The 22,795-nt window shown below is 49.9% G+C and overlaps 1 protein-coding gene across 1 annotated transcript in view; it reads right to left on the bottom strand.

Moving 5' to 3' along the window:
- Positions 1–2,103: 2,103 nt before the first annotated feature.
- Positions 2,104–22,795, bottom strand: part of LRRK1 (leucine rich repeat kinase 1) — a 65,012-nt gene continuing 44,320 nt past the window's right edge. Inside the window, exons 20-33 of the mRNA XM_065734035.1 lie at positions 21,234–21,405; positions 20,433–20,596; positions 19,288–19,427; positions 17,893–18,139; positions 16,328–16,494; positions 15,339–15,536; positions 14,446–14,723; positions 14,089–14,283; positions 13,204–13,355; positions 11,720–11,837; positions 10,362–10,478; positions 4,760–5,595; positions 4,066–4,167; positions 2,104–2,908 (exon numbers count right to left, since the gene is read on the bottom strand). Of these exons, the coding sequence (XP_065590107.1) occupies positions 2,731–2,908; positions 4,066–4,167; positions 4,760–5,595; positions 10,362–10,478; positions 11,720–11,837; positions 13,204–13,355; positions 14,089–14,283; positions 14,446–14,723; positions 15,339–15,536; positions 16,328–16,494; positions 17,893–18,139; positions 19,288–19,427; positions 20,433–20,596; positions 21,234–21,405 (3,064 nt within the window). The 3' untranslated portion in view covers positions 2,104–2,730. The remainder of the gene's footprint in view (positions 2,909–4,065; positions 4,168–4,759; positions 5,596–10,361; positions 10,479–11,719; positions 11,838–13,203; positions 13,356–14,088; positions 14,284–14,445; positions 14,724–15,338; positions 15,537–16,327; positions 16,495–17,892; positions 18,140–19,287; positions 19,428–20,432; positions 20,597–21,233; positions 21,406–22,795) is intronic.

The raw sequence follows: 22,795 nt of genomic DNA, 5'->3' as shown, positions 1-22,795 counted from the left end.
GGGCCCCACGTCTTAATTAACCGCATCGTTTATGGACTCACAGCTTCCAAGGGATCATTTTGGAGTTATATTTTCAATTACAGCCATCTATGATAAATTCTAGCCTTCTAAAAAAGCCATTTCATACCGAAAAAAGCAGTTCTGCCTGAGTGAGGGAGGCTGAGCAGGTGGAAGCCGTGGGCTCTCAGGTGCTCACCCAAGCACGCTGGTGCCGGATTGCTTTGCTCCTCACTTACCTCGTGTGTTTGGTGCAGGGAGAGGTTTGCTAACATCTGAGCCACGAATTTGTGCAGCAGTCGTGATGCAGCTACCGCATTAAGAAAACAAAGCGTGAGTCTCTGTGATGTTGTCCTGAAACTGAAGGATGTGGCGAGTGAATTTACCCCGCTGCTTTTCTTCGTTAACACCACTCAGCCCTCCTTCCCCAGCCCCGGGTCTGCCTCACCCCACCTTCCCGCTGAAGATCTGAAACGTCCCACAGCACTTTGCCATGGGCAGATGGGCTGGGGCCCAGTGAGAGCCCCCCACCAGGAGGCACGGTTATGGGTGGGGTGAAAAAATAGAATGGAATTAGCTTCAAAAAAAACCACCAACCAACCAGAAGGGGCTGCCTAGCAGACTGGCTGTGTTTGCCTTCACACTTTAATTCAATAAAACCCTCGGCTTTAATTGCCCTGAATCAGCTCCAGCATTTCCAGCAGGCTGAAAGCAGGGCCGGGGGGGGGGGGGGGGGTCCCAATGCAGGGAGCTCCACTTCTCTGTTTCCTTGGAGAACAAAGACAAAACGAAAAAGAAAAATCAAAACCACACCTTTGTGCTTTGTTGACTTTTCAATGAGGGCTCCTGCAAAGGGCACAGTTTAAGCCATGTGAGCAGTGCTGCGATAAAGCGAACACCCAAAGCCAACGGGAGATTATGGCTGATAGCTGCACGGGCCTTGGCTCTGCAGGTGGCATTTGGGAGCGTCTCAGCAGCACAAGGTGGGCCCCAGGCAGCTGCATGGGGCTGGGCAGGAGGGCAGCAGCCACCCGGTCCCTTCCCCACCCCTATCCCCCCCATCCCCTTCCTCCTTTCCATCCGTTTCCTTTTCCATCCCCTTCCTCAGCCTTTCCTCTTTCCGTTTCCTTCTCCATCCCATCCCAATTCACTTCTCCATCCTTCACACCCATCGCCAGTCCATCATCACTCCCTTCCTGCTCCCATTCCCATCCCATCCAGGTTCCTATCCCATCCCCTTCTCCATCCCAGTCGAGACCCCCCCTGCCAGAGCCATTTGCTCCATGAACACGGGTGACAGCGTCCGCCAACCCCGTTCACTCAGCGATGGCTCCGTCGTGGTTTCCTTTGGGCCTGTTCTCCAGGGCAGGTGCTGCAGTCCTGCGTCCAGCACACGGCCCAGCTGGGTGCTGCTGCCCCCCCCCCTCCAAAAATAAAATAAAAGAAGAGGCTTGGAGGAAGAAATCCCAGTGCCATTTTTAGCTGAAAATGCACTTTTTAATTCCCAAAATTGCACGGAGCCGCCCACGGGAAGGTCAAGTGTCCGCGCCGGACGTCGGGGTTACGGGAACAGGAGCCCTGGGAAGCCGATTTCAGGCTCCAGTCCCACACTCCCACCCCACTGCCGCCCACTGGGACGCTCGCTCCCAGCATCACCAGCTCTCCCAGCAGCTCCAGCCCCTCTCCCTCAGATCCCCTTTTCCCGGCAGCAGCAGTTCCACTTTACGATGTGTGTGGGGCGGTGCTCCCGCTCAGTAGCGGGGGGACAAAGGCGGCTTTGTGCCCACCCAGGGGACGGGGCCGGGGCTGCGGGGCAGAGCCCAGCTCGGGGAGCAGAGCACGAAGCCGTGTCTGGGAGGCTCAGGGCGATGCGGAGCCCACTGTGGCTCCTCCAGATGTTGGTTGAAGAACAACATGCACGACCCAAGGAAAGCTTCAGGGACGGCTCCTGGAGCTGGAGGGGAAGGCAGCGCCCGGCACCGGGCTGCCCACTGCCCGTGACGTGGGGCCGAGGGGGGGGAGGGATCCGTTTATTTGAAGATACCTTTCTACAGAGACAAAGTGTGTTGTAGCAGCCTGCAGCAGGGGTGTGGACCGGAGGACGTCACACAAGTGCCTCCCAATAGAAAAACAAAGGAAGCGAGAACTCCAAACTGTACACCTTTACACAGGGCACGGAGCCAGGCTCCTTTTACAACGCTGTACATGCTTGGGATAAAGAAGTGCAACTCAGAGCCAATAAAGCATCCTGGGCCACTAATGAAGACAAACTACAAGCTGCGGCGGCGGAAGCTGAGCAGATACACAGGCAAATGAAGCTTATTGTGCTCCCCATACTCCAGAGCGCAGCTACGGAGAGAAAGAGGAGCAGAACAAAGGCAGCTTATGGGCTCCCCTGGTCACAGAGCTCTCCCTTCTCTCCCATCAGGAAGTAGCTGTCAGCCCAAGCGGCTTTGCTTTGTATCAGCTCTATTTTACAACTGACTTTGCAGGAGCACGATTCAATAGCTCGCTCGCTCCCTGAGCTGCAGCCACCTCCTGCTCTCAGCTGCAAGGAGAGCGCCCAGCGCCCATCCTGCCCCTGCTGGGCTGTCCCCAAAGCCCCGCTGGGTTTAGCAGCAAAACAGCAGTACGCTGTCCCCGTGCACCCCATCCCCTCCCCACGTGGGGCTGCGTGCTCGGGGCAGGACGCTTCCCTCTTCCATCAGCCCTCGGTTTCCAGTGCCACGAGCACTACCTCCTCTTTCGCATGCAGGTTTCGAGCCGTCCCAGCTCTTCGTAGGCCTGGTAGAAAAGGTCAAAGTCTCTGGCACTCCAGCCCCTCCAGACAGCCAGGCACCACTCGGTGTTTTCGTTCTGAAAGCAGCACACAACCGTGTCCTTTGCTACGAGAGCGGCATCCACCAGCGTCCTGGGGAAGGAAGAGCAGAGAATGGCATCAGGGCGGAGAGCAGCCCCACGAAGCAGCGGGGCTGCTAATCTGGGAGGCACTGATTCAAGGGCTGCCCTTTCCAAATGGTGAATCTCCTTTTATGAGCTGTGAATCCTTGAGAAAGGAGAGCGCAGCGAAGGGAGGAACGAATGAGAAACCACACCGCGGCAAAGGCAAGTGGTGCAGTGACAACAGAAAAGATCCCCTAAGGGATTCGGGTGCCCAAAAGTGAAGCTTCACACCTAGGTCAGCCACGGCATTTTGAAGGTGCTGATAATCTCCTGATTTGCTGAATCCCTGCTGCCAGCTGGGTGCCTTCAGAGCAGCCTCCAGCCCAAGTGAGTGATGGGCATCGGACAGCAGCGCTGCCGGGTGAGCCGGTGGCATTCCCAGCCCAGCCCCAGCCCAGCAGCTTTGGCTTTGCACCTGATTTTCCCCCTGTGCTTTTAGCAGTTGGGTATAATAAAGCCAGCCCTACAGTCGAGACTGCCCCACTCTCAGCTAACTGATAAAAACGCTCAATGAGAGAGGCGAGGGAGTGGCAGGAGCACTTTGATCTCACGCTGTGTTTGCACAGTGGTAATAAATGGTCATTTATAATCCTTAGCGGTGCTTAACCTCCATTTGTTTGGACATAAATAGTACAATCCCAGACTGGTATTTAAGTGATCAGCAGGAGCAGCCCCATCTCTCCAGCAGCTATTTATTTATTCGGGCTCTCATTTGCTGGATGAAACCTTTTACATGAACTGACACAACTGCTCTCCCCTGCGCTCTCGGAGCCGTCCCCCGGCCCGTCACTGCTGACAGCACAAAGGTGCTCATTTAGAGCCAGAACTTCAACCTGATCCACATGAATGAAGCCACAGACAAGCGCTGCGCTCTGCATAAATACGCTGCTTGTTCCTAACACAGGGCTGGAGCCTGCCAAGCTGCAGCCATCCCCTGCCAGGTGCCGGTGCCCTCCGAGTACCTGGAGTCAGCAGCAGGCAGGATGGGACCGACACTGTGCTCTGCCCATCACGTTACTGCACGCCGGGTGGCTTTTGGAGACCAAAGGGTCGCAGTGCCTCATCCTCACCTCTGCAACCCATCCCCTTGTGCCCCCCTTGGGTCGGTGCCCAACTCAGCCTCACCCATAGGGAGCCAGCTCCCCGGCCTTCAGCACGGCGATCACTCGGCCCCGCTGCATGCCTGACTCCTTCTCCAGTCCAATCACGATGATATCCCCTCCTCTCCTGCAAGAGAAACGAGGGAGACTGCAAACGCACCCTGCACTGGGGACTGCCTGCAGCTGAGCAAATCCTGTGTTGGATACCCGTGTCCTCTCTGCTGCAATCCCTCTGTAGTGACAAAGATTTCTGCAGGGAAAGGGGCACTGCTGCATCACCAAGAAGTGACTGAATCTGCTGCAGTAAGAGCCCCTGCAACTGGCAAACCACATTTCTAGCGGCTTTGAGCAACTCAACAGGAGGCAACGGGACGTGCCAGCGCCGCGTCCGAGCAAGGAAGCTGCCTGCTGTTCTTTGTTTCCTCAGTAGCCAGGGAAACTGGGTGTTGAGCTCACCATCCGCTATTCCATCCTGCTGAAATCAATCTCACGAGGCCTCAGATGCGGCCACTGTGCCCAATGTTAAGACAGTTTTCAAAATGAGTGGAGAAACGGATGCGCCATTGTACTGCGAACACGATTTCTCAATGGTGACTTGATTTTCTGGGCAGCTGAATCACACTGGGCATACAAAGTCCCTGAATCACCTGCAGCTAATCTCTCACTACTCAGCTCGGGATGGATTTGGCTCAAGCTGTCATGGGAAGCGACCCACGTACCTGGGGATCCATATGAGGTCTTTCACTGGCAATATCTTGACAGCTTGGAGATGCTGCGAGTTGTCGCCTGTAGGCACAGCATCGTGATCTGGGGAAGGCTTCAGTTCATGAAACTTGTCAGACTCTTCAAAATCCGTGGAGAGCGGAGCACTGGAAGAGCTGGTGGGTGAGCTGGGCAGGCTGGAGGGGCAACGGGTTAACCTGTTGGGAGGTGAGGAGGAGTAGGAGGACACGGAGCAATAATCCGTGAGCGAGTCCTGGTGGTTGAGGATCTGGGTGCCAACCTCCGGGCTGTAGATGATGCTCATGTCCACCAGCGAGTTCCCCTCCGGCGCCCCGTGGTTGATAGGAGCAGTGGCAGGGATGGCCGTGGCGGGCTGCTGGATGGCGAACATGTCTCGGAGCGGGCTGCAGTCCCCGCAGAAGTAGCGCGCGCAGAGCTGGTAGGTGGCGGCGTGGTACATCACCAGGAAGTTGCTCTTCTCATCCAGACACCACACCACCTCCTCCCCGTGGCACTCCGAATTGCAGGCGATGGACGAGATGGCCGAGGGCGGGCTGAAGGGCTCCAACCTCCGGCTGATCTCCATCGCGGCGCAGTCGATGACGAGGACGCCGGGGCCGTTGCTGTACCACACCTCCGTGCCGCTATTGGCCATCTCCATGGCCCTCACCGGGTACGGGTTCTGCCGCGGGTCATCGTCGGCAATGTTGAATTTGGATCTGTTGGCTGTGTGGGAGCACAGGTAGGAGCAGGTGTCCGCTGGGATGCCCTGGGCCACCGAGAACACTGCCACGAGCCCGTCCGACATGCCGGCCAGCACCACGTAAGAGTTCTGCAAGAAAGAGTCGGCAGATTTTCTCCGTGTTCCTTACTTCTCCCCCAGGCAAAAGCTTTCAATCCCTGAGGTGCTGGCCGCCTCTCACAATCCTCGAAGCGTGCCAGCAACTCAGCCCAAATCGCTCAGCGATAATGGTAACATTAAAAGAAGCCGTTATGCAGAAGCTGCTCCAGAGCCTTACTCCTCTCACCCAGTATTACCTCCCTCTTTATTGGCAAGGGAGGATAGACAGGCCTGGCAGTCTGCCCCCAAGGTTAACAAATTCAAGCTGGAACACGTTCAGAGACAGCCATCGCGATCCTAGGAATCCAGCTGTAGAAACCCGGCTCATATCCAGAAAGGAGTAAAGCACAGTGAAGCTATTGCTATCAGTCAAGGAGAGGAATGGAAGAAATGCAGGAGGAAACGGAAAGAGGGAGATGGTCCTTGAGCCAACATGAGCCTACAGCGATCGCTCCGCACCCAACCGCCACACCCCTCCCAGGGACGTGGCTCTGGGGATGGGATCGCCGACAGCACGCGGACATCCCAGTGCCAGGCACAAAAACAGCTGCCAGGTGCCTGAGCACACCACAGCAGGTAGCTGACATCCTGCCCCGGGATGTAACGCGGACTGCATGGGAGCTGACGGGAAGGCCAGGGCTCAGAGCATCCCCAGCTCCTCCTGCTCATGGTGGCGGTGCAGAGGGCTGTGAAACAGGCTGAGAAATGGGTCTCTCGGGAATTAACTCCTTGTGACCTCGGGGCCATACCAGAAACTCCCCATCTGTGCAGCAGATAAAACAAAACCTACCTCAGAGGTCTTTATTTCCTCCCCACGGAGCAATAAATTATAAATAAATAAATAATAGGCCCTTTGCCCACGGCTTTGTCACTGCTGTCACAAACCAAAAGCGAATGGAACCGAAGAACGCAGCCTCACCCCTCCGTGGCACGACGCCCTGTGAGATGGGATGCTGACCTGGCATCACCCCTGGCTGCTCTGAAGCCAAAGCCTTCAGGGATTGTGGCTGTGCCACCCCACGAGATGGCTCCGGGTCCACAGAGGCCAAAATCAGTACTATTGAGCTGCTCTCTGATAGCCCCGGGTAAGTATCAGGTTGATGGGCAGCACTGTTTGTGAGGCTCGTTAAGAGCCTTGGATTAAACCATTCCATCCACACACACTGCATGAGTAAAGCCATCAGTGCACTGTGCTTGTATGACTAATCCAAATCACAGCAGAACTTTACAGTAATGGGAAAAACTAGGGAAGCAAGTGGAAAGTTGTGAAATGGGACTTGGACTCCAACTCAGCCCGGTCCCAATCCTCTAACCACTAATTAAATGAAACCCAAGAGGCCCGCAGTGCTCGGTGCCACGTCCCCGCAGCCAAGTGGATCTGGTGCAAAGGTTCTGGGATGTGGACTTGCCAGGGGGTTGCATCAAGAGGTTGGGACATGGCACGGTGCTTTGCACAAGCTGGGTTTCAGATTTACTTAATTGTTTGTTTTTTTTTGCCTTTGGAGAGGAGTTCTATTGTTTAAAACAGAACAGAGCAGAACAGCCCACATCTCTCTGGTGAAACTGGTCCAGCGTTTGGACCCCGCACGGCAAGTGTTTCTTACTAAAAGCAGAACCTTTAATCCAAAATGGGAACACGTGGCATTAAACGGGGTCGCATTCTGTTTTATGAAGGTTTCATTATCAGGCACTGAGAGGGTGCAGAGCTCCTCGATGCTGCGGCCGCGCTGCTCGAACGTAACGTGGGTGTGCCAACCCAAGTGCTGCTAGCATGACGCACAGCTCTATTACAGCCTGCTCTGTGATGCTGTCTCACTTGCTTTGTAAATGTTCAATTACCCAAGCACAGCCTTAAAAAAGAAAAAAAATAACACACTGTCGTTTCCTTGATGAGAGTCGGCCACTGCAGAGCAGTCACGATTACCCTCCAGGAGATGTGGATGGCAGGGGGTGGGACTGGGAAACCAGCACCACAGGGCTGCATCACTTGTACCTACTCAGTTTTATGGATTATGGCAGAGTTGAGCCTGCAGTGCAAGCAACCCTGAAAGGTGCTTTGTGCTCCGGGGCACTCGTTACTTGCAGCCTTAGCTATCAGCATGTGCTTTCTTCCCAGCCACCGTCCTTATCGCTTTGGCTGGGAAAGGAGGAGAAAGAACTCAGTGAAACGCCCTCTATCTGCCTTCCCAGACCTCATGGGGACCACAGGAGGGGCACTGCCAAGGCTGCCCAGGTGCTACCAGCTGTTACGGGGTGCAGGTGGGGCAGGGCAGCGTGGCAAACCCTTCAGACCCGGGCTATCGCAACAGCAACCAAAGACAGGCAGCACGGCAGGCTCCAGAAACCTGAAGTAACTTTCTCAGAACTCATTTTCAACGTTCGAGCTCTGCAAAGAGCCAACAAAAACACGCAGCAACAAAAGTGCATTTGAAGCACGCGTCCTGCCAGCAGCCCTGCTGTGCCAGGAGGAAGGCCTCGGAGCGGGGCTGCGATGGGATGCAACGGGCAGCACAGAGGGTGAGCTGGCTCCAGACGTCCTGTCCTCACAGCTGAGGGCAGGGCACGGCTCAGAGCAGCTGGGATGGCCACAAGGAGCAGGTTAAAACCAAGAATGGTCTTGGTCGCCTCCTCGCTCCTTCCCGCAGGGTCTGGTGCTGCTGGCACTGAGCGCCGCAGCCTTTAAATGCAGCTTTTGTTTTTGTGAGCTCCAGGTTCTTGCAGGAGGCCACAGCCTTGCACCCATTCACATCTCTCTCTCTCCATGAATATTTTTCTGTAAGAGTGCCACAAATCAATGTAGAAAGGGTCACTCTGCTATTTTTTCTTTTTTTAACTCATTTGTGCCCTTTTTTCTTTCTTTTTTTTTTTTCCACTTATTGAAAATCATCTTGTTTGCCAACAGGGATGATCCTGGTGACAGAAACCACACAACAAAAAAGCTCAAATCATCTAAGACTTTTCCTTGGCGGGTGAGATTTGGATTCTGGGCCCCTCACCGCTGCTTTTAAATTTCCATGATGCTTCCTTTGGATGAGAAACCAAGTTTTGGAAACTGTTTCTTTTGGATCAGCCTTCCCAAGGCGGTCATAAAGAGTTCCCCTTCCCAGCAACATCCCTAGGCAGCTCTGTGACTGCGAGTTACCTCACGTCTCACCAGCTGAGGGCTTTCTTCCCAGGGAAATGAGAGCAATTCTTTCCTCCACCGGACAATAATTACTGCGTGATAACTCTGATGCAACTCGCTGTGCTGTGCAGTGAGTTTGACAAGTGTAAGCTTTCCTCTTGGCTTTATGGGAAGAACTGGCTGCTTCGAAAAATGGCTTAATTTCTTGCCAGCCTGGTCTGCACATCCCCACGGCTGCTGCTCTGGCTGTTTCACTGCCAAATTCATTCATAGAAAGGAGAGAGGAAAAAGTAAGTGCAATAAACCAAGGAGCACAGCAAAGGGATGTGGATTTCTGGAAGGTTGGGTAGGGTCGGGGGAGGAAGGGAGGTGTCTAGACTCAATATTACTATTGTAGGGCCTGGCATTATTTATGACATTTTCTAGGCAAGCCACAAACTGAAAATAGAAACCAGGAGACATAAAGCCACTCGTAACCCCTAAGGAATGGCTTTGCAAGCTGCGTGACAGTGGAAAAGCTGAAAAGCAAAAGAGTCATTGGACCGTCCTGGACAAAACCTCAGGGAGAGTGAAAAAGAAATTTGCCCTACATGTCAGAAATGAAACTGCACAGTGGAGAAACACTGCGGATGTGAGAGCCACAGAAAGCCGACCGACACAGCTTCCCGACGGGTGAAACTGCCAACTTCAGCTCTGTGCCCTCCTTCAGCCCTCCTGACACCATGTTTGGAAGTGGCACACCTTACACTAACCATCCTCCCCGGGAGCAGACAGCAGTCTGAGCAAAGCAGCCAGAAATGGACATCATGGGAGTGGACACGTGGTACGAAGCAGCTCTGCAGCGGCCGTGAGAACTGCTCCACTTTGAGCTTTCAGCCTTAGAGCAGCCCACTGCCATCTGCAAAAACGACACGGTTACCAGTAACGCTGGAGTATAATTATGTGTTTTCACCTGAGGTGCTGCAGGCAAACCGGAGGTAATTTAGCCCCAGAGCAGTTTTTATACATCCCCCCAGACGTGCCCGCAATAGGCAGTGATGTCAGATTCCTTCTGCCAATAACGGGATGTTAGCAGTTCCAGAAGTAGCTAGATAGCACACAGCTTTTTATGAGTCACAGGTGGCAGCTCTTGGACTGCACTTATGATCTTCTCTTTTCATCCAAAAGCAAAAAGAAGTGAGGCTGAGCCTAGGTAACTCTGTGCACACACACCAGGGAAAGAGCGAGGGCAGGAGGCAGGGTATACCCGAGTCCCATGTTAACAGTTAACAAATCTCCATACTAATTACTCATTCACGTCCTCTCTACTTCGCTTGATCAGCCTAAACCTTGTCTTGCAGTGACGTGGAAACACAGCTGGAAAACTTCCTTGTGGGGGAATTTGATCTGTTTGGATTGTTTCCCCAGCAGAGTTTGCAGTGCCAGCTCTGCTCTCCTGACGTGGGTTCATGCCCACACCTCTGTCCCTTGCTCTGCTGGCAGAGGCACCAAGACCTGAAACCTTCTTGCACTGCCAAACATTGCCAACTCCTTCAATGCTGACCAGCAACAAGTGGCACAAGCCCTGGCAGCTTGGCCCAGCCTGGCTCTGCTAATGCACCCCTCCCAAGCTGGAGCTTGGATTCCCCCGTACCTTTTTGACAACAGGTATCACCAGGAAGCAGCTGACAGCAGCAGGAGAGTCCAAACCCTTCTGTGGGGCCTTCAGAGGACACATGCCCTGCAGCCTGTACACTGAAATCTTCTGGTCCTGTGGAAAAGAGCATAAAATTCAATGAATTTCCATGGCTTCTCATTATTATACTATGATACCTGAACGAGACACAACTGTTTCCCAAACTGTTTGCATTTATATTTATTTTTTTAAATCCAAAGCATGGATTTCCCTTTGTTTTCTCTGGAGACCTTCTGCCCACGGGTATAACCTGGGGGCTGCCTTCCCCAGGACGAGCTGCGGGCAGCATTCACACGACCCAAACCCAACCAAAAATCACCACCGTACCCATTCCGTTAGCTTATCTAAACCAGCGTTAGGCAACCCTGACTCTGAATGAACCTGAATGCATCAGGACAACTGAAACATGTTTTGTGTTATTTGCATCAAACTATGCCTGAGTTACATCTGCTCTACACCTCTGCCTACTACAGAGTATTTGGGGAACACCAACGCATTTAACGTTGATCAAAAAGGTGAAAATAAAAAGCTTTAAGATCTCCAAATGATATTTTTTGCTATTGTTATGAGAAAAACAGGAATATTTGATCCCTGCCTCAATTCGTGCGGACAGAAAAGTCAAATATCTCATTTCCCAACATGGAAGGAAGATATACCCCTTCACTCAGTCCCAGCTTCCAGGCTCCAGCTGTGGGAATTAAGATTATTTATTCAGCACACGTGGCCTCTTGCACCCGCACCCCCCAACCCCAAAACTGAACTTCAGGAACATTTGGATTTGGTTTTTTGCTCGCCTCGTGTCAAGTGGTTGTGTCAGAACAGGCTGACACTTCACACAGCCCGCTCTGATGGGTGGATACAGGCTCAGAGACAAACCAGCCATCCCCTCTCCCTCTTTATCTTTTCAGCTGCTGTTTTCCATGGTGAACACTGCCCATTTCCCACCAGATTCCAAATCCCTGGGGCCCGTTTTACAACCCCACCCTTGATGCATGGTTTCTTTCACTCCTTCCCTTTATCACCCAGAGATAAGGACATTTCCCAGATGGGACCCCTGGGTGCAGATACGCCCCAACCCAGACAGTGTCACCACGGGCAGCTGAGGTTCCCACGACTGCTCTGAACACCAGGACACACAACCACGACCCACGTGTCAGCTGGACTACAGGCAGCACTGCCACAGAGGGAGGTGGCAGGTGTGAAGTCACGCTGCTCAGCTCCCGTTGTCTCCATCTCTCTTAGCTGTCCTGGTTTATGAGGCTGTGGATCTGTGTCCCTTGCAGGAGGAGCACTCAGCAGGGCGCTGACGGCCTTACCTCGGTGGCAGCCCAGAGGGCGTTCTGAAATTTCAGTTGGCAGCACAGCCTCATTCCAGGGCAGCTCATCCTCTCCACCTCTATGACTCCTTTCTCTGGATTCACCACCGTGTAGTTTCTGAAAAGAGCAAACCGTTGGCTGCAGGCAGCAGCCAGCCTCCAACCCATGACAAGATGCTCCTGGCTGAGCCACAGCGCGATGCGAGCTCCCCGTGCCTCCGAAGGGTTCTCAGAAAGGAGGAGACACCAAAATGTGCCCCAGCTCTTCCCCAGGGCAGATGTGTGATGGCTGCTGTGAAGACTGAAGCTCAGCTATCTGACTTTGCACTGATATGAGTGTGGAGCACTTCCATCGTCAGTGACTGTAACTCAGCTGCGAGACAAGCAGCTCCAGCTCAAGAGCAATAATTAAGAGCTGGAAGGTCTCAGCTTTCCTTGCCCATTAAGATTCTCAAGAGAGCAAGTGCTCTGTTCCCAAGTTCACTGCCTCGGTGTTATCTTGCTTCATTACTTATTCTGGTACATAAACAGAAGGTGACAATTCCTCCACATAAGAGCAAGGAACTGTAACCCGATACATTATTTTATAAATATGACCTATAAATATTTTTGCAACTACAAGGGCTTTGTTTGTTTTGGGTTTGGGGGAGTTTGTTGGCTTTGGGTGTTTGAACAACAACTGGATGTTCACAATCACATCTGCGAGCCCAGATGTTTGACCAACAGCAGCACAGGCCATCACACATCCTGAAATCAGTCACATTTGTTATTCAGCAGTCTCCAGCAATCGGATTGTCCAGTCAGGAAGCAGATTCCCCAAGATGTACTGCTGTGAATATTTAGACAACATCCACATATTCAAAATACATCTGTGGGTCCCACGTGTTTCAGGAGGAATCAGTGACATCCATAAAAATAAACCCAACTAGCCACAGGTCACATGTGGCTGAGCAAAATGCCATCGTCTCAGTCACAATTTAATAACACTTAAAGCACAGGCCTAGCCTGTATAGCACACATTTTACTGGAATCGTACACTTGGATGCACTCACAGCTTCAGGCATGTGGCTAACTCCTGATGATTTCAATAGGATTTAAGCATGTGCTTAATTGCTTTGCAGAACAGAGATGGAACTGCAGTCTCAATTAGGAAAGGTTTAGCGTTAAATGGCCTCATTAGGAAAGGCAGAACACGTCTGTTCTCATGTGCAATTGCTCCATCCTGTGTGTATGAATCACTACACTGCCCTAATCTTCTCCTCATATTAACTGAAGCAGAGTTAAGCTCATTAAATATCCTTTATAAAGCAACCACTGTTCCCAATTAAAAGAGTTCGGGAAAACAGCGTTCAGCATATCCTTGGCATTTACTCAAATTCACTTTCACCTTCTTTACCTCCTCCCCAGAGGGGTAAGAGAAGACACTTGAAGGATTTTTCACTTGAAAAAGAAAAAAAAGAAAAGAGCAATAGCAGCCATCTAACCTGGTGTCCTCCTTCCCATCCCAGAAAACCACAGTGTATTCCTGTCCTTGGGAGCAGAAGAAAGAAGACTGCTTCCCACAGGGCAGCAGGTACATGAACGTTGCAAAGGTGGGATCTTTCATCTGCCCTACCACAGAAATGGCCAGCGGGCGCTGTGGGGAAAGGAGAGGACACACATCACAAAGGAGGTCCAGATGGAAGAACAGAATCATAACCATCACTATTACAGCGATGACCCAAGAAGCAGGACTTCTTCAATAAAACCTCCTGCTGTGTACTCACATCTGCACCAACTTCTCCTTACAAATCCCACCTCAGTGGTTCTTAGCATCCCTCTGTATCCCAGAATTTATTCAGAGGGAAGACACAAGGATTTGGGAAGCTGACCCAACCCCTGCCTGCTTGTGAGTCAAGGCTACCGTTGTTTGAAGGACAAGAGCTCCAAAACGCCAACTTAATTAACGAGAAATGTAATACACCAATATCCTTCTTTTTTTTCTTCACACTTTAAATCCTTTCCTTACCCCCTCACATTGCCTTTTAAAATCAGAGGGGTTTTGAAGTCTTTGTAGTTACATTCACAGCATGATACTGTAGCTGCTTCTAGAAATTACGGGTAATGTCCTGCCCAAGAGAAATCAGTAGTCTAACTGCCATTGACATCAAGGGACCTGCATGTCACCCCAGATGTTTTAGGCCACCAATCTGCCATTGTTTCATTCATAAAACTCTAATTTAAGCTAGTGGAAGCTCTGGGCCAAAGCAGCAGGAGGGGGAAACGGGCAACTGAGCTGCAGAGCTGTACCAAGAGGGAGCCTGGTTCTGCTGTGTGAAGAGGGCTGCCCATAGCTACAGAGAACACTGGTGACAAGGGGTGTCTCGTACCTTTTCTGGCTTAGTGTCCCAACACTCCATCATGAGTGCCTGCATCCTATACAGCTGCACCTCTTCTGGCTGACCAAGAACAGGACGGATCCCTTTGGAGAGCTTCTTTGCAATCTGCAGTTGGTGCTGCCCTAGCACAGGCCGCTGACCAGACAGCAACTCATACAGCACCATCCCATAGGAGAACATGTCAACCTAGCAACGGAGCACAGGGCAAACCTCCCTTGGTAAAGGGAGCAAGGAAGAACGCAATGGGAGAGAGAGCACGGCACAACAGCACGGCAGCTAGGAGGGAATTCAGCACGAAGCCATCCACCATCACCAGCACCACCATCCCCCACGACATGCCACAGTTACCTTCTCATCGTAGACTATGCGAGGCCTGATCTCCGGGGCCTGATATCCTGGCGTGCCTTCCACCCCCAGTGCTCCTTCATGGAATGACTGCCGGGAGATTCCGTAGTCAGAGAGCTTGATATTGACGTGCTCCTTGACGTCCAGGGACCACACCAAGATATTGTCTGACTTCAGGTCACAAAAGATGATGTTCTTCTTATGGAGGTAGGCAAGGCCGGTGACAATCTGATACGCTATTTTGTGTGTCAGCATGTGTCCCAGGGGCACGAAGGAAGACCCTGTCACAAAGGAACAGCCTGCCTTCATGGCTTGTAATTGTCCCCTTTCTCTCTCAAGCTCCAGAGCAATAACTAAGGATGTTTTAAAACATCACTCAGCGCCAACGCGCAAAGCGTCGCTGTTCACGTTGTTATACACATCTGGCAGTTCTGTTGGAGTTTTTATTTTAAAAACCCTTTCCAACCTCTACACCCCTGAATCTTCTGCTGAGAATTAATGTCTGACTGAAAGCTGACTCCAAGCCAAGGTGCCGAGACGGTCAGATGGCCCCAACCTATCTCAGAATTGTCATTCGTTTGACAGTGACACGAATACAGATTGTTATGGGAGAGAATTCAGACTTGCAGACACACATCTGCAGGGAGAAGGACAAAGCACTACGCAGGGAGAACTAAAGAGAGATTATTACTTAGCAGAGAAACTAAAAATCCAGTTTCCGAAGTAGCTTTGAAAAACCCTGAGCATCAATTTTTACTTAGCCCAAAAAGGCACAGCTGAAGAGCAATGCCATCCCTCCCACTCTCCCTGCTCCCCTCCAGCTTCAGCATTATCCATCATTTGTCACTACTGCGACTCGGGAGTGACATCTCCCAGGAGGGAAACTATGCTTTTACCTTTGGAGTTTTCAGATAAGACAGTGGTGAGGCTGCCCAGAGGAGCCAGCTCCAGTGCAAAGCAGAGCGGGTGGATGCTGATGCCAATGAGGGAGACAATGCAGGGGTGCTGCAGGGAGTGCAGCATGCTGGCCTCCTGGCGAAACTCAGAGAAGTTCTTCATGGCATCCATGGCCCTCAGGTGTTTCAGCATGGTATCTGCAAAGACACACAAACTCCTTCTCAGTCCCTGGCTAAAAAAGAACTTTATGGGCTCTTTGGAGAGTGCTCATCACTGTGAAAACGAACCTTTTTGAACTAACAGCTCCTGGGGGTGGATGTGACATCACAGGCCATTCGGAGGATGGGGTCTTTCCTACCCTTGCCCAACTGCCCTCCCAGAAGTGGGACTCTTTATTGTCCCTGTGCCATGGGACATTGCAGGCTGCTCAGGCAAGTCTGCTCTTTCAACAGGTTGTGTCAGTGGGACAGCAGCTGGCTGCTTCCTCAGCTCAGGGGTTCCCCGATCAAAATGAAGAAATTGAGGCACTTTCCCCATTTCTTCTGTTCATGGACTGAAGCTCTGATGGAAATCCAGGCTCATCACCCAGCATATGCAGTATGAGAGGCCATCCCTGCCTGCCCGAGCAGAGGAGCAGGAGGATTTCCAATTTCCTCTCTTTAGGTGTTGGTATAGATGGAATAAGACTTACTAAAAGGTGGAGACCTGCAAGTTCTTAGTGCAAACCTCCATAAATACACACTTCTCATTGCCAGTGACCTTCTTCTCTGACGTCCTACAGTGAAAATGGTCTTGTTTTCTGTATCTTACAGGTGGCTTTCATGAAAGACTCCTTCAAATACACCTTCCTCCTCCACGAAAACACATCAATTTTGCTATACAGTTCAAAGCTGTATACAAACAGGTGCTGCCAGCACTTCAGAGAGCAAAGGCTTTTTGGTGATCTCAGGCTGCAAGAGTGAATCTCAGTGCTGATGGTGTACTGTACCTGCAGCTGAAGTGGGAGAACCACTGCATTTCTTGATCTGAAATCTCTTCACAGCCACTGGTTTTCCTTGGTATCGTGCCCGATATATAACGGTCCCACTTCCACCCTGGCCAAGAACGTTGTTTTCATTTTCACTACATTCCAGTTTGCTATTTTCCAAGAACAGTCTGCCAAAAAGAGATTGGGGATTTTTAATTAAAAATCAAGCTTTAAAGACGCTTTAAATTCATGTTTTTAATGCGACTGCCATTTTCACGTGTTCCTCTTAGGTTCTTGTTTCATCTGCTGAGCAGACTGGATCACCTTAGTCATCTCAACGTACTCTGTGTTGGCTCACATACGGCTCAACAGATTCCTTGCAGAAAGAAAAGTAATGAGCAAATAATTGAAAAGGCTTTTTACTGAGCCAGCTTATCCTATGAGAATCCAATAGATCTGGAAAGCACATGAGCTCCTTCTCCAAGCAGATGGCACAGCTACAGACATTTCTAACATTTATTGGTATTAATGATTTTTTTTGTTGTTTCATTTACCTCCTGTTCCTCTTCTCACTGTTGAAGCAGGACAGGATGTTTATGAACAGCCCCACACTCTGAAACCTGATTATTCCAATCAGCATACTGTTCCCAGGCTGTAATTCATCATTTCCTCACTCTTCCAGAGCCTACTTTCACAGCTGTTCATGCTTCAAACATCTCCACTCACCTCACACCAGCCAAATAAGCCTCTAGGAGAGACCACGGTGGTTTGCCACTGGTGATGCTGGCCCCCAATACCCATCAAAATGGCTGTAAAATGGGAATGAGAGCACAGAAAGCTCCAACAGCAGCTGACAGGACACCATTTGGGCAAGAGATCTTCGCAGCTCTGCTTCAAGTCCAAAAAGATCTGAGAAGTATGGACTGAAGGGGACTCCGGTCTCGTGTCCTGCCTGCCATCAGGTGGTCTCTCACTCTACACACTGAGTAATGTGGGGGACACAGTCCAACTGGAATGCAGCTAAACAGCTAAAAGATGTAATGCTGCTACAGCTAGGAAAGTGTTTCAGCTGCTCAGGATTGCCACACTGCTGCTCCACGTGCAGGACCCCCTGAACCACGCAGAAGCCTCAGCCCAGTGTGAGTTCTGTAGTGGCGTCTAAATAAACTCACTCTCCTAAAAGTGATCTGAGCATCAGTCTTGTGACACAGCAACACTGCCTCTTGGTTCTGCCATATTACATTTCATTTCTGGCATCCCAGGAAGACTTCAACTACAGCGGAGTACTGGACAATGCAGGACAACATTTATGAGAGACTATCACATTGCACCACAGTGATCCTAGGGAACTCAATAAAGCGAATAATTAATCACAGAATGCTTTGGTTGGAAGGGACCTTTCAAGACCACCCACTTCCAATCCCTGTGCCATGAGCAGGGACATCTTCTGCTCAGCCTCACAGCCTCACTTCTTCCCCAGTCCTCACAGTCAGTGTGTTCCTCTAGCAGAGGTGATTTAGGAAAAACAAACAACTGAATTACACACGCACACTGAAATTAAACCGGAGGCCACTGAAGAACATTACCTGGCAGGAAAATCTGTCATGAAAAGCTCTGGGACCAGCTCTTGGAGAGAAACAGGGATGTCAGGGTGGTTAGGACACGTGATGTAGTCCAGTTCGATGGCAGTCAGGACGCAGTCCTCCATGTTGAAGTACTGTGCATCCTCTGTCTTCTTGCCACACTTGTCCTCCAGCCTGGAAGCTGCACAGATGTGGCAGGGCACATACTGCTCCATCAGCAACGTGCCATCACTCTCAGTGGCTGTGAGTGCTTCAAACCAAGCAAGCAAACAGAAAACATAACTCAAACTGAGAAGGAGCAACAGCTGAGTGGGGATTCAAGTGTCTGCAGCCACTACCTGGGTGCACTGGCAGGAAACGGTCACTCATCAGAGCAGGTTTGTGAAAGCAGACTTATAAAAGCAGCTGGGTGCCTGATGCAGGGCAGGAGGAAGCACGAGCTGCAGTGCTGAAGGCAGGAACACATTGCTCTCTCTCACGAGCAATGTTTCCAGACCCTCTGGAGGAAAAGCTACCATGGAACTTCTCCCACCAACTACAAAGGGATTTGGTGTTGTCAGCCTCCATTAAATGCCTACAATCCAGCGGGCGAATCCAGGCCGCAGCCTTTGAAGTCATGACTCTTCTCAAGCTTCAGTGATTAACGTTATCATTATTTTAATCTAAAGGCAAACAAAGCCTTCTTTTAACTTCGTAACATGCAGAACATGATTACGTGAGACAACTGTTTCCTTGGGAGAACCTCCAATTAAGAGACTTTGGCACCGTGTTCGAGACCGTTGAGTGACCGATTCGAGACGACAAAGAATACTTGAGATTTTGTTTTGGTTTTAAACAAAGCGTACTGCGGTTGGAAAGGGCCCGCTGGGTAACAGCATGGTCTGTGCTGATCACAGGAAAAATAACTGCTGGAGTCAAGGAAGTTACCTTGGCACAGAATCCCTGGTATCATATCCACTCACACCTCTCACATCACGATTTTATTAATTACAGGCTATTCAAAATGGGGGATAAAAAGCTGATCCCAGCTGATGCCAAAAGGAGTTTCAGCACTGAGGGACAATGCCAAGTAGTTTGAGTGGCTTCCTGCTTCTACTATGAGCAAGGGAAGAGTTTCTCACTCCTATACAAGCAGGTCTTGCTTCATCTGTAATGCTTCACTTGTGCTTGCTGAGATTGATGGGATGAAAGACTCAAGGTCTAGACCAATGCTTGCTGGCAAAGAATCTCAATCTGTCTGCGGGTTATCAGTTTCTCTCAGACATTATTAGCTTGAGACTCTCAGAGCCTGAGGGGCCCTCATTTAACACACAATACTGCACACCTGGAGAGCTCTGCCAAAGAACCTTCTGTTAAACAGACATCGTACTGCAAAGGAAATCACAGCAGTTTTCTTACCAGGAAACCACTGGTCTATCAAAGAGTTGACATGATCTGTGATGAATGCCATTGCTGAAAAGTCTCTCACTTCTGACTGGCAAATGATTTTAATTCCCCCACTTTTTTTCTTCTTCCAGTTGACATCAGAAGACTCAACACTGTTTAAAAAGACAAAAGACAGTGGAATGAAGCTGTTGTGAAGTATCAGTGTCAACAAACTTCCTTTCTCCTGGGGAAGCTGAGTTTCAAAATAACAAGCAGTTCATAGGCAATCAAAATAAAACCTCGGCTTTGAATATGAATTTCAATTCAATCCATTCCGCAAACAACTTTGAGAAGAAATTGCTTGCAGTAGGTAAATGCATCTTTACTATGAAGAGCTTAGTTCTATATTTCCCCAAAGTACAGTACATAGCAAGATATACTACAACCTGAACCTTGGTCCAGAATTTAGGGTTCTAGCCTGTGATTTGCTACATCTGGTCCCAAGCCTCTGTTCAGCTGTAGACTGCCTAAATGAATTCAGAAAAGCCACTATCCCCTTCTGGTTTCCAGCTACACAGCAGCACCAGTGGCTCTTCTCTATCCTTCCAGGGACTGGAAGAATAAATACATCTGCAAATAATGTAGAGATGAAAGTCTAAGTGGCCACCAGCTCCTCACATCTGTGAGAGAACACGAGCAGCAGCTTTCCTCCATCCTCACAACCAGCAGGCACCCTGCCTTGCTCCGTTTAAACCTGGCACGTGTAGTTGGATGGCAGTGAAGTACCACCACTCATCTGGATTGCTGCCACAGAGCGGTGGGGTTTGAGGATTCACCAGAAAACTCAGTGACCTAAGGAAATCTTTGCAGGTGAGAATGCATGATTTTACCTGGCCAAGTGTTCTGCTCTGAATACCACTTTCTGTTTTCAGATCTCTTTAAAGTCGTGGCTGCAACAACATGTCAGGCTGCTACATTCAAAACTGCCAAGCAATCACCTACTCATCGTTGTTGTCACCAGTTGTTACCAGATGAGTTATGTTATTAGAAGAGCCTCCTCTTCCACCGATGAGTGAGCACTGACAATGAGTCAGGCCCATTCATCTCCATTCAGATGATGTGCCTCACACACTCTATTAGTCCCCTGTAACTCATGCTGCATTACAAACACAAATTACCTAAGATAGCCTCCATCAAAGGTAACGAACAGACCTTCCTGCCAGTAAACAGTGTGAGTCCTTTTGACTCGGAACGTGCTGCAGCGGTTTCTTTGGGTGCCTGTGAAGCTGTAGATGGTCACCTTTTTATTTCTTGCCTTGGTGTTCTTCTTGTTTTCAAAAAGCTGAAACAAATAGAAAAGCACGATAATCATTAAAGTGCTGAAATTTCTCCTAATGACATCGTTTTAATTGAGCAGTGAGGTGACCTTCACAGATGCTACCGTAACATTTCCATACAGGGCAACCCGTACTTACAAAACACTGCACTGGAATGAAAAGAGGCACATTAAAAGTTGGTTTTGCAGCAATGAAAACATTTCCATGTCACAAAAAGGAATGGTTTCACTGCAGCAAACAACTGCACAAGAAAAATGTAGTGCTGTAAGGGCAGGTCAGCAGAAGGCCACGAAGATGATCAGAGGGTTGGAGTACCTCTCCTATGAAGAAAGGCTGAGGGAGATGGGCTTGTTCAGCCTGGAGAAGGCTCCAAGGAGATCTCATCGCAACCTTCCCAATAAAGGGAGCTTAATTCTACAGTCATGACGTCTGTGACACGAACTCTTCAATTCTGTAAGAACAGCTTCAGATTTTGGTCACAGAGTCTTATCTCCCCCATTTACACAAACAATAGTACAAGTCTATAGTACCAAGTAACAATAGTAACAAGTCTACGACTGAATCAAGGTGGATGGGAAGAAATGCTCCAAGCACTAACTTCAGCTGTCTTCTTTTGCTCGCGGAGAGATGCAGTCACCTTACCTGGAGGTCCATCTCTGCCAGGCTAATTAACATCCGTGCGATGAATCTTTGCCAGAAGCCAACTGGGACAAAACTCATCTTGAAGACCCTCTGGATGGTGTTTGTGGTCTGGTGGCAGAAGCCATGGATATCTAACGCTGGCTTGGTAGGCAGCAGATGAGGGAGGAGGTAGCTGAAACAAACCAAATTCAGCAGCTCAAACTTCAGCTACAGCTCGTAACAGTGAGCACATTGTTACTGGATAATAAGGCGATTCAGCCTCCAAAGAGATTTTTAATGGCACAGCCTACTGCATATAAAAAAGCTTTTAGACCAAAGGCGCTGCAGCGATACAGGGAGAAGTTCATTTACACTATGGAAGCAAGCAGAGGCAAAACAGACATTACATAATTCAGCCAGGGCTATTGCACAGGGCTAAAATTGATGTAATCAGCAGGACATTTGTGTAATCACACATTAAATGCATGAAAATACAAGAGTCGTTAGGACAGCTGTGATGTTGAGACACATTCCGACTCCATATCTTTATTACTGTCCTCTGGTAGCAAACAGAGGAATACAGCTGTGCTGCTACGTGCAACAGAAGACAAATGCAAGAACAACACACAGCAGCTCAGCTTCTTTAAGTCGAGAAGGTGGGGAGAGGAGGTGCTGTGGGAGGTGGCAATGAGACATTTACAGGCTGCAGGGATGAGGCTGCTCTGGCTCTCATCCTAGCCCCGAGCATTAAGCATCTCACATGTCAGTATGACAGTGTTTCCTGCTGTATCACTCTGCTGCTGGACAAACTTCCGCAGCAAGGACGCACTGTGCCAGACTGATGCCAGCAGAGATGTTACTTGCCTTTCTTCATCTCATCCTGTAAGTACAGACTACGTCCAGCAGTTGTTCCCAGGTGTGGGAGGAAACCCAGAGCTACTGGACTGCCAGAAGAGAGCAGTGCTGGAGCAGAGGCCCACAAGTCCTCAAAATTATTTTCAGATCTCTCGGTGAGCACAGAGTATCCATTTGTTCTGATCCTTCATATCTGGGAAGCTAAAAACTTTGGAAGACTAAAACTGTTTTGAAAACTACAAGCTTATGTCTTTCAATACCTGCCAATAAATCTCTCAACAGTGATACTCTTCTGTACCAAATAACATTCCAAGATGCTTATACGAGCAAAAATCAGCCCAGATCACATTTGGCTGTAAGCAGAAACACTGCTGTTTCACACCAGTGTTGAGCCTGAGAATATTTGTCAGCATCTGGGGCTCATCACTGACAGGCAGCACGACAGCAAGGAGGCAAACAGCCAAAGGCCTTGACCAACATACAGCCACAGAGACAAGAAACACTGCTAGGACTAACACTGGGTTCAAACCCAATGCTTTAAGCCTATCACATTTTCCCTCCAGCAGCTGCAGTACTCTGCAAAAAAACAGAAAAATCACTTCGGAAAAGGTACCTATCACTGGACAACAGCTTTCTCCATATGTCACAGTCCATAACATCTGATGATGTTTTACACGATCAAATTCTCCCTTCTGTTAAATTATCTTTGGAATGTATAACCGATACAA

The sequence above is a fragment of the Cyrtonyx montezumae genome, unplaced genomic scaffold, assembly GCF_038088225.1.
Source record: "Cyrtonyx montezumae isolate F1298 unplaced genomic scaffold, pur_monq_1.0 scaffold_17, whole genome shotgun sequence".
NCBI classification, from domain to species: domain Eukaryota; kingdom Metazoa; phylum Chordata; class Aves; order Galliformes; family Odontophoridae; genus Cyrtonyx; species Cyrtonyx montezumae.
This window is presented reverse-complemented; position numbering and strand designations above follow the sequence as displayed.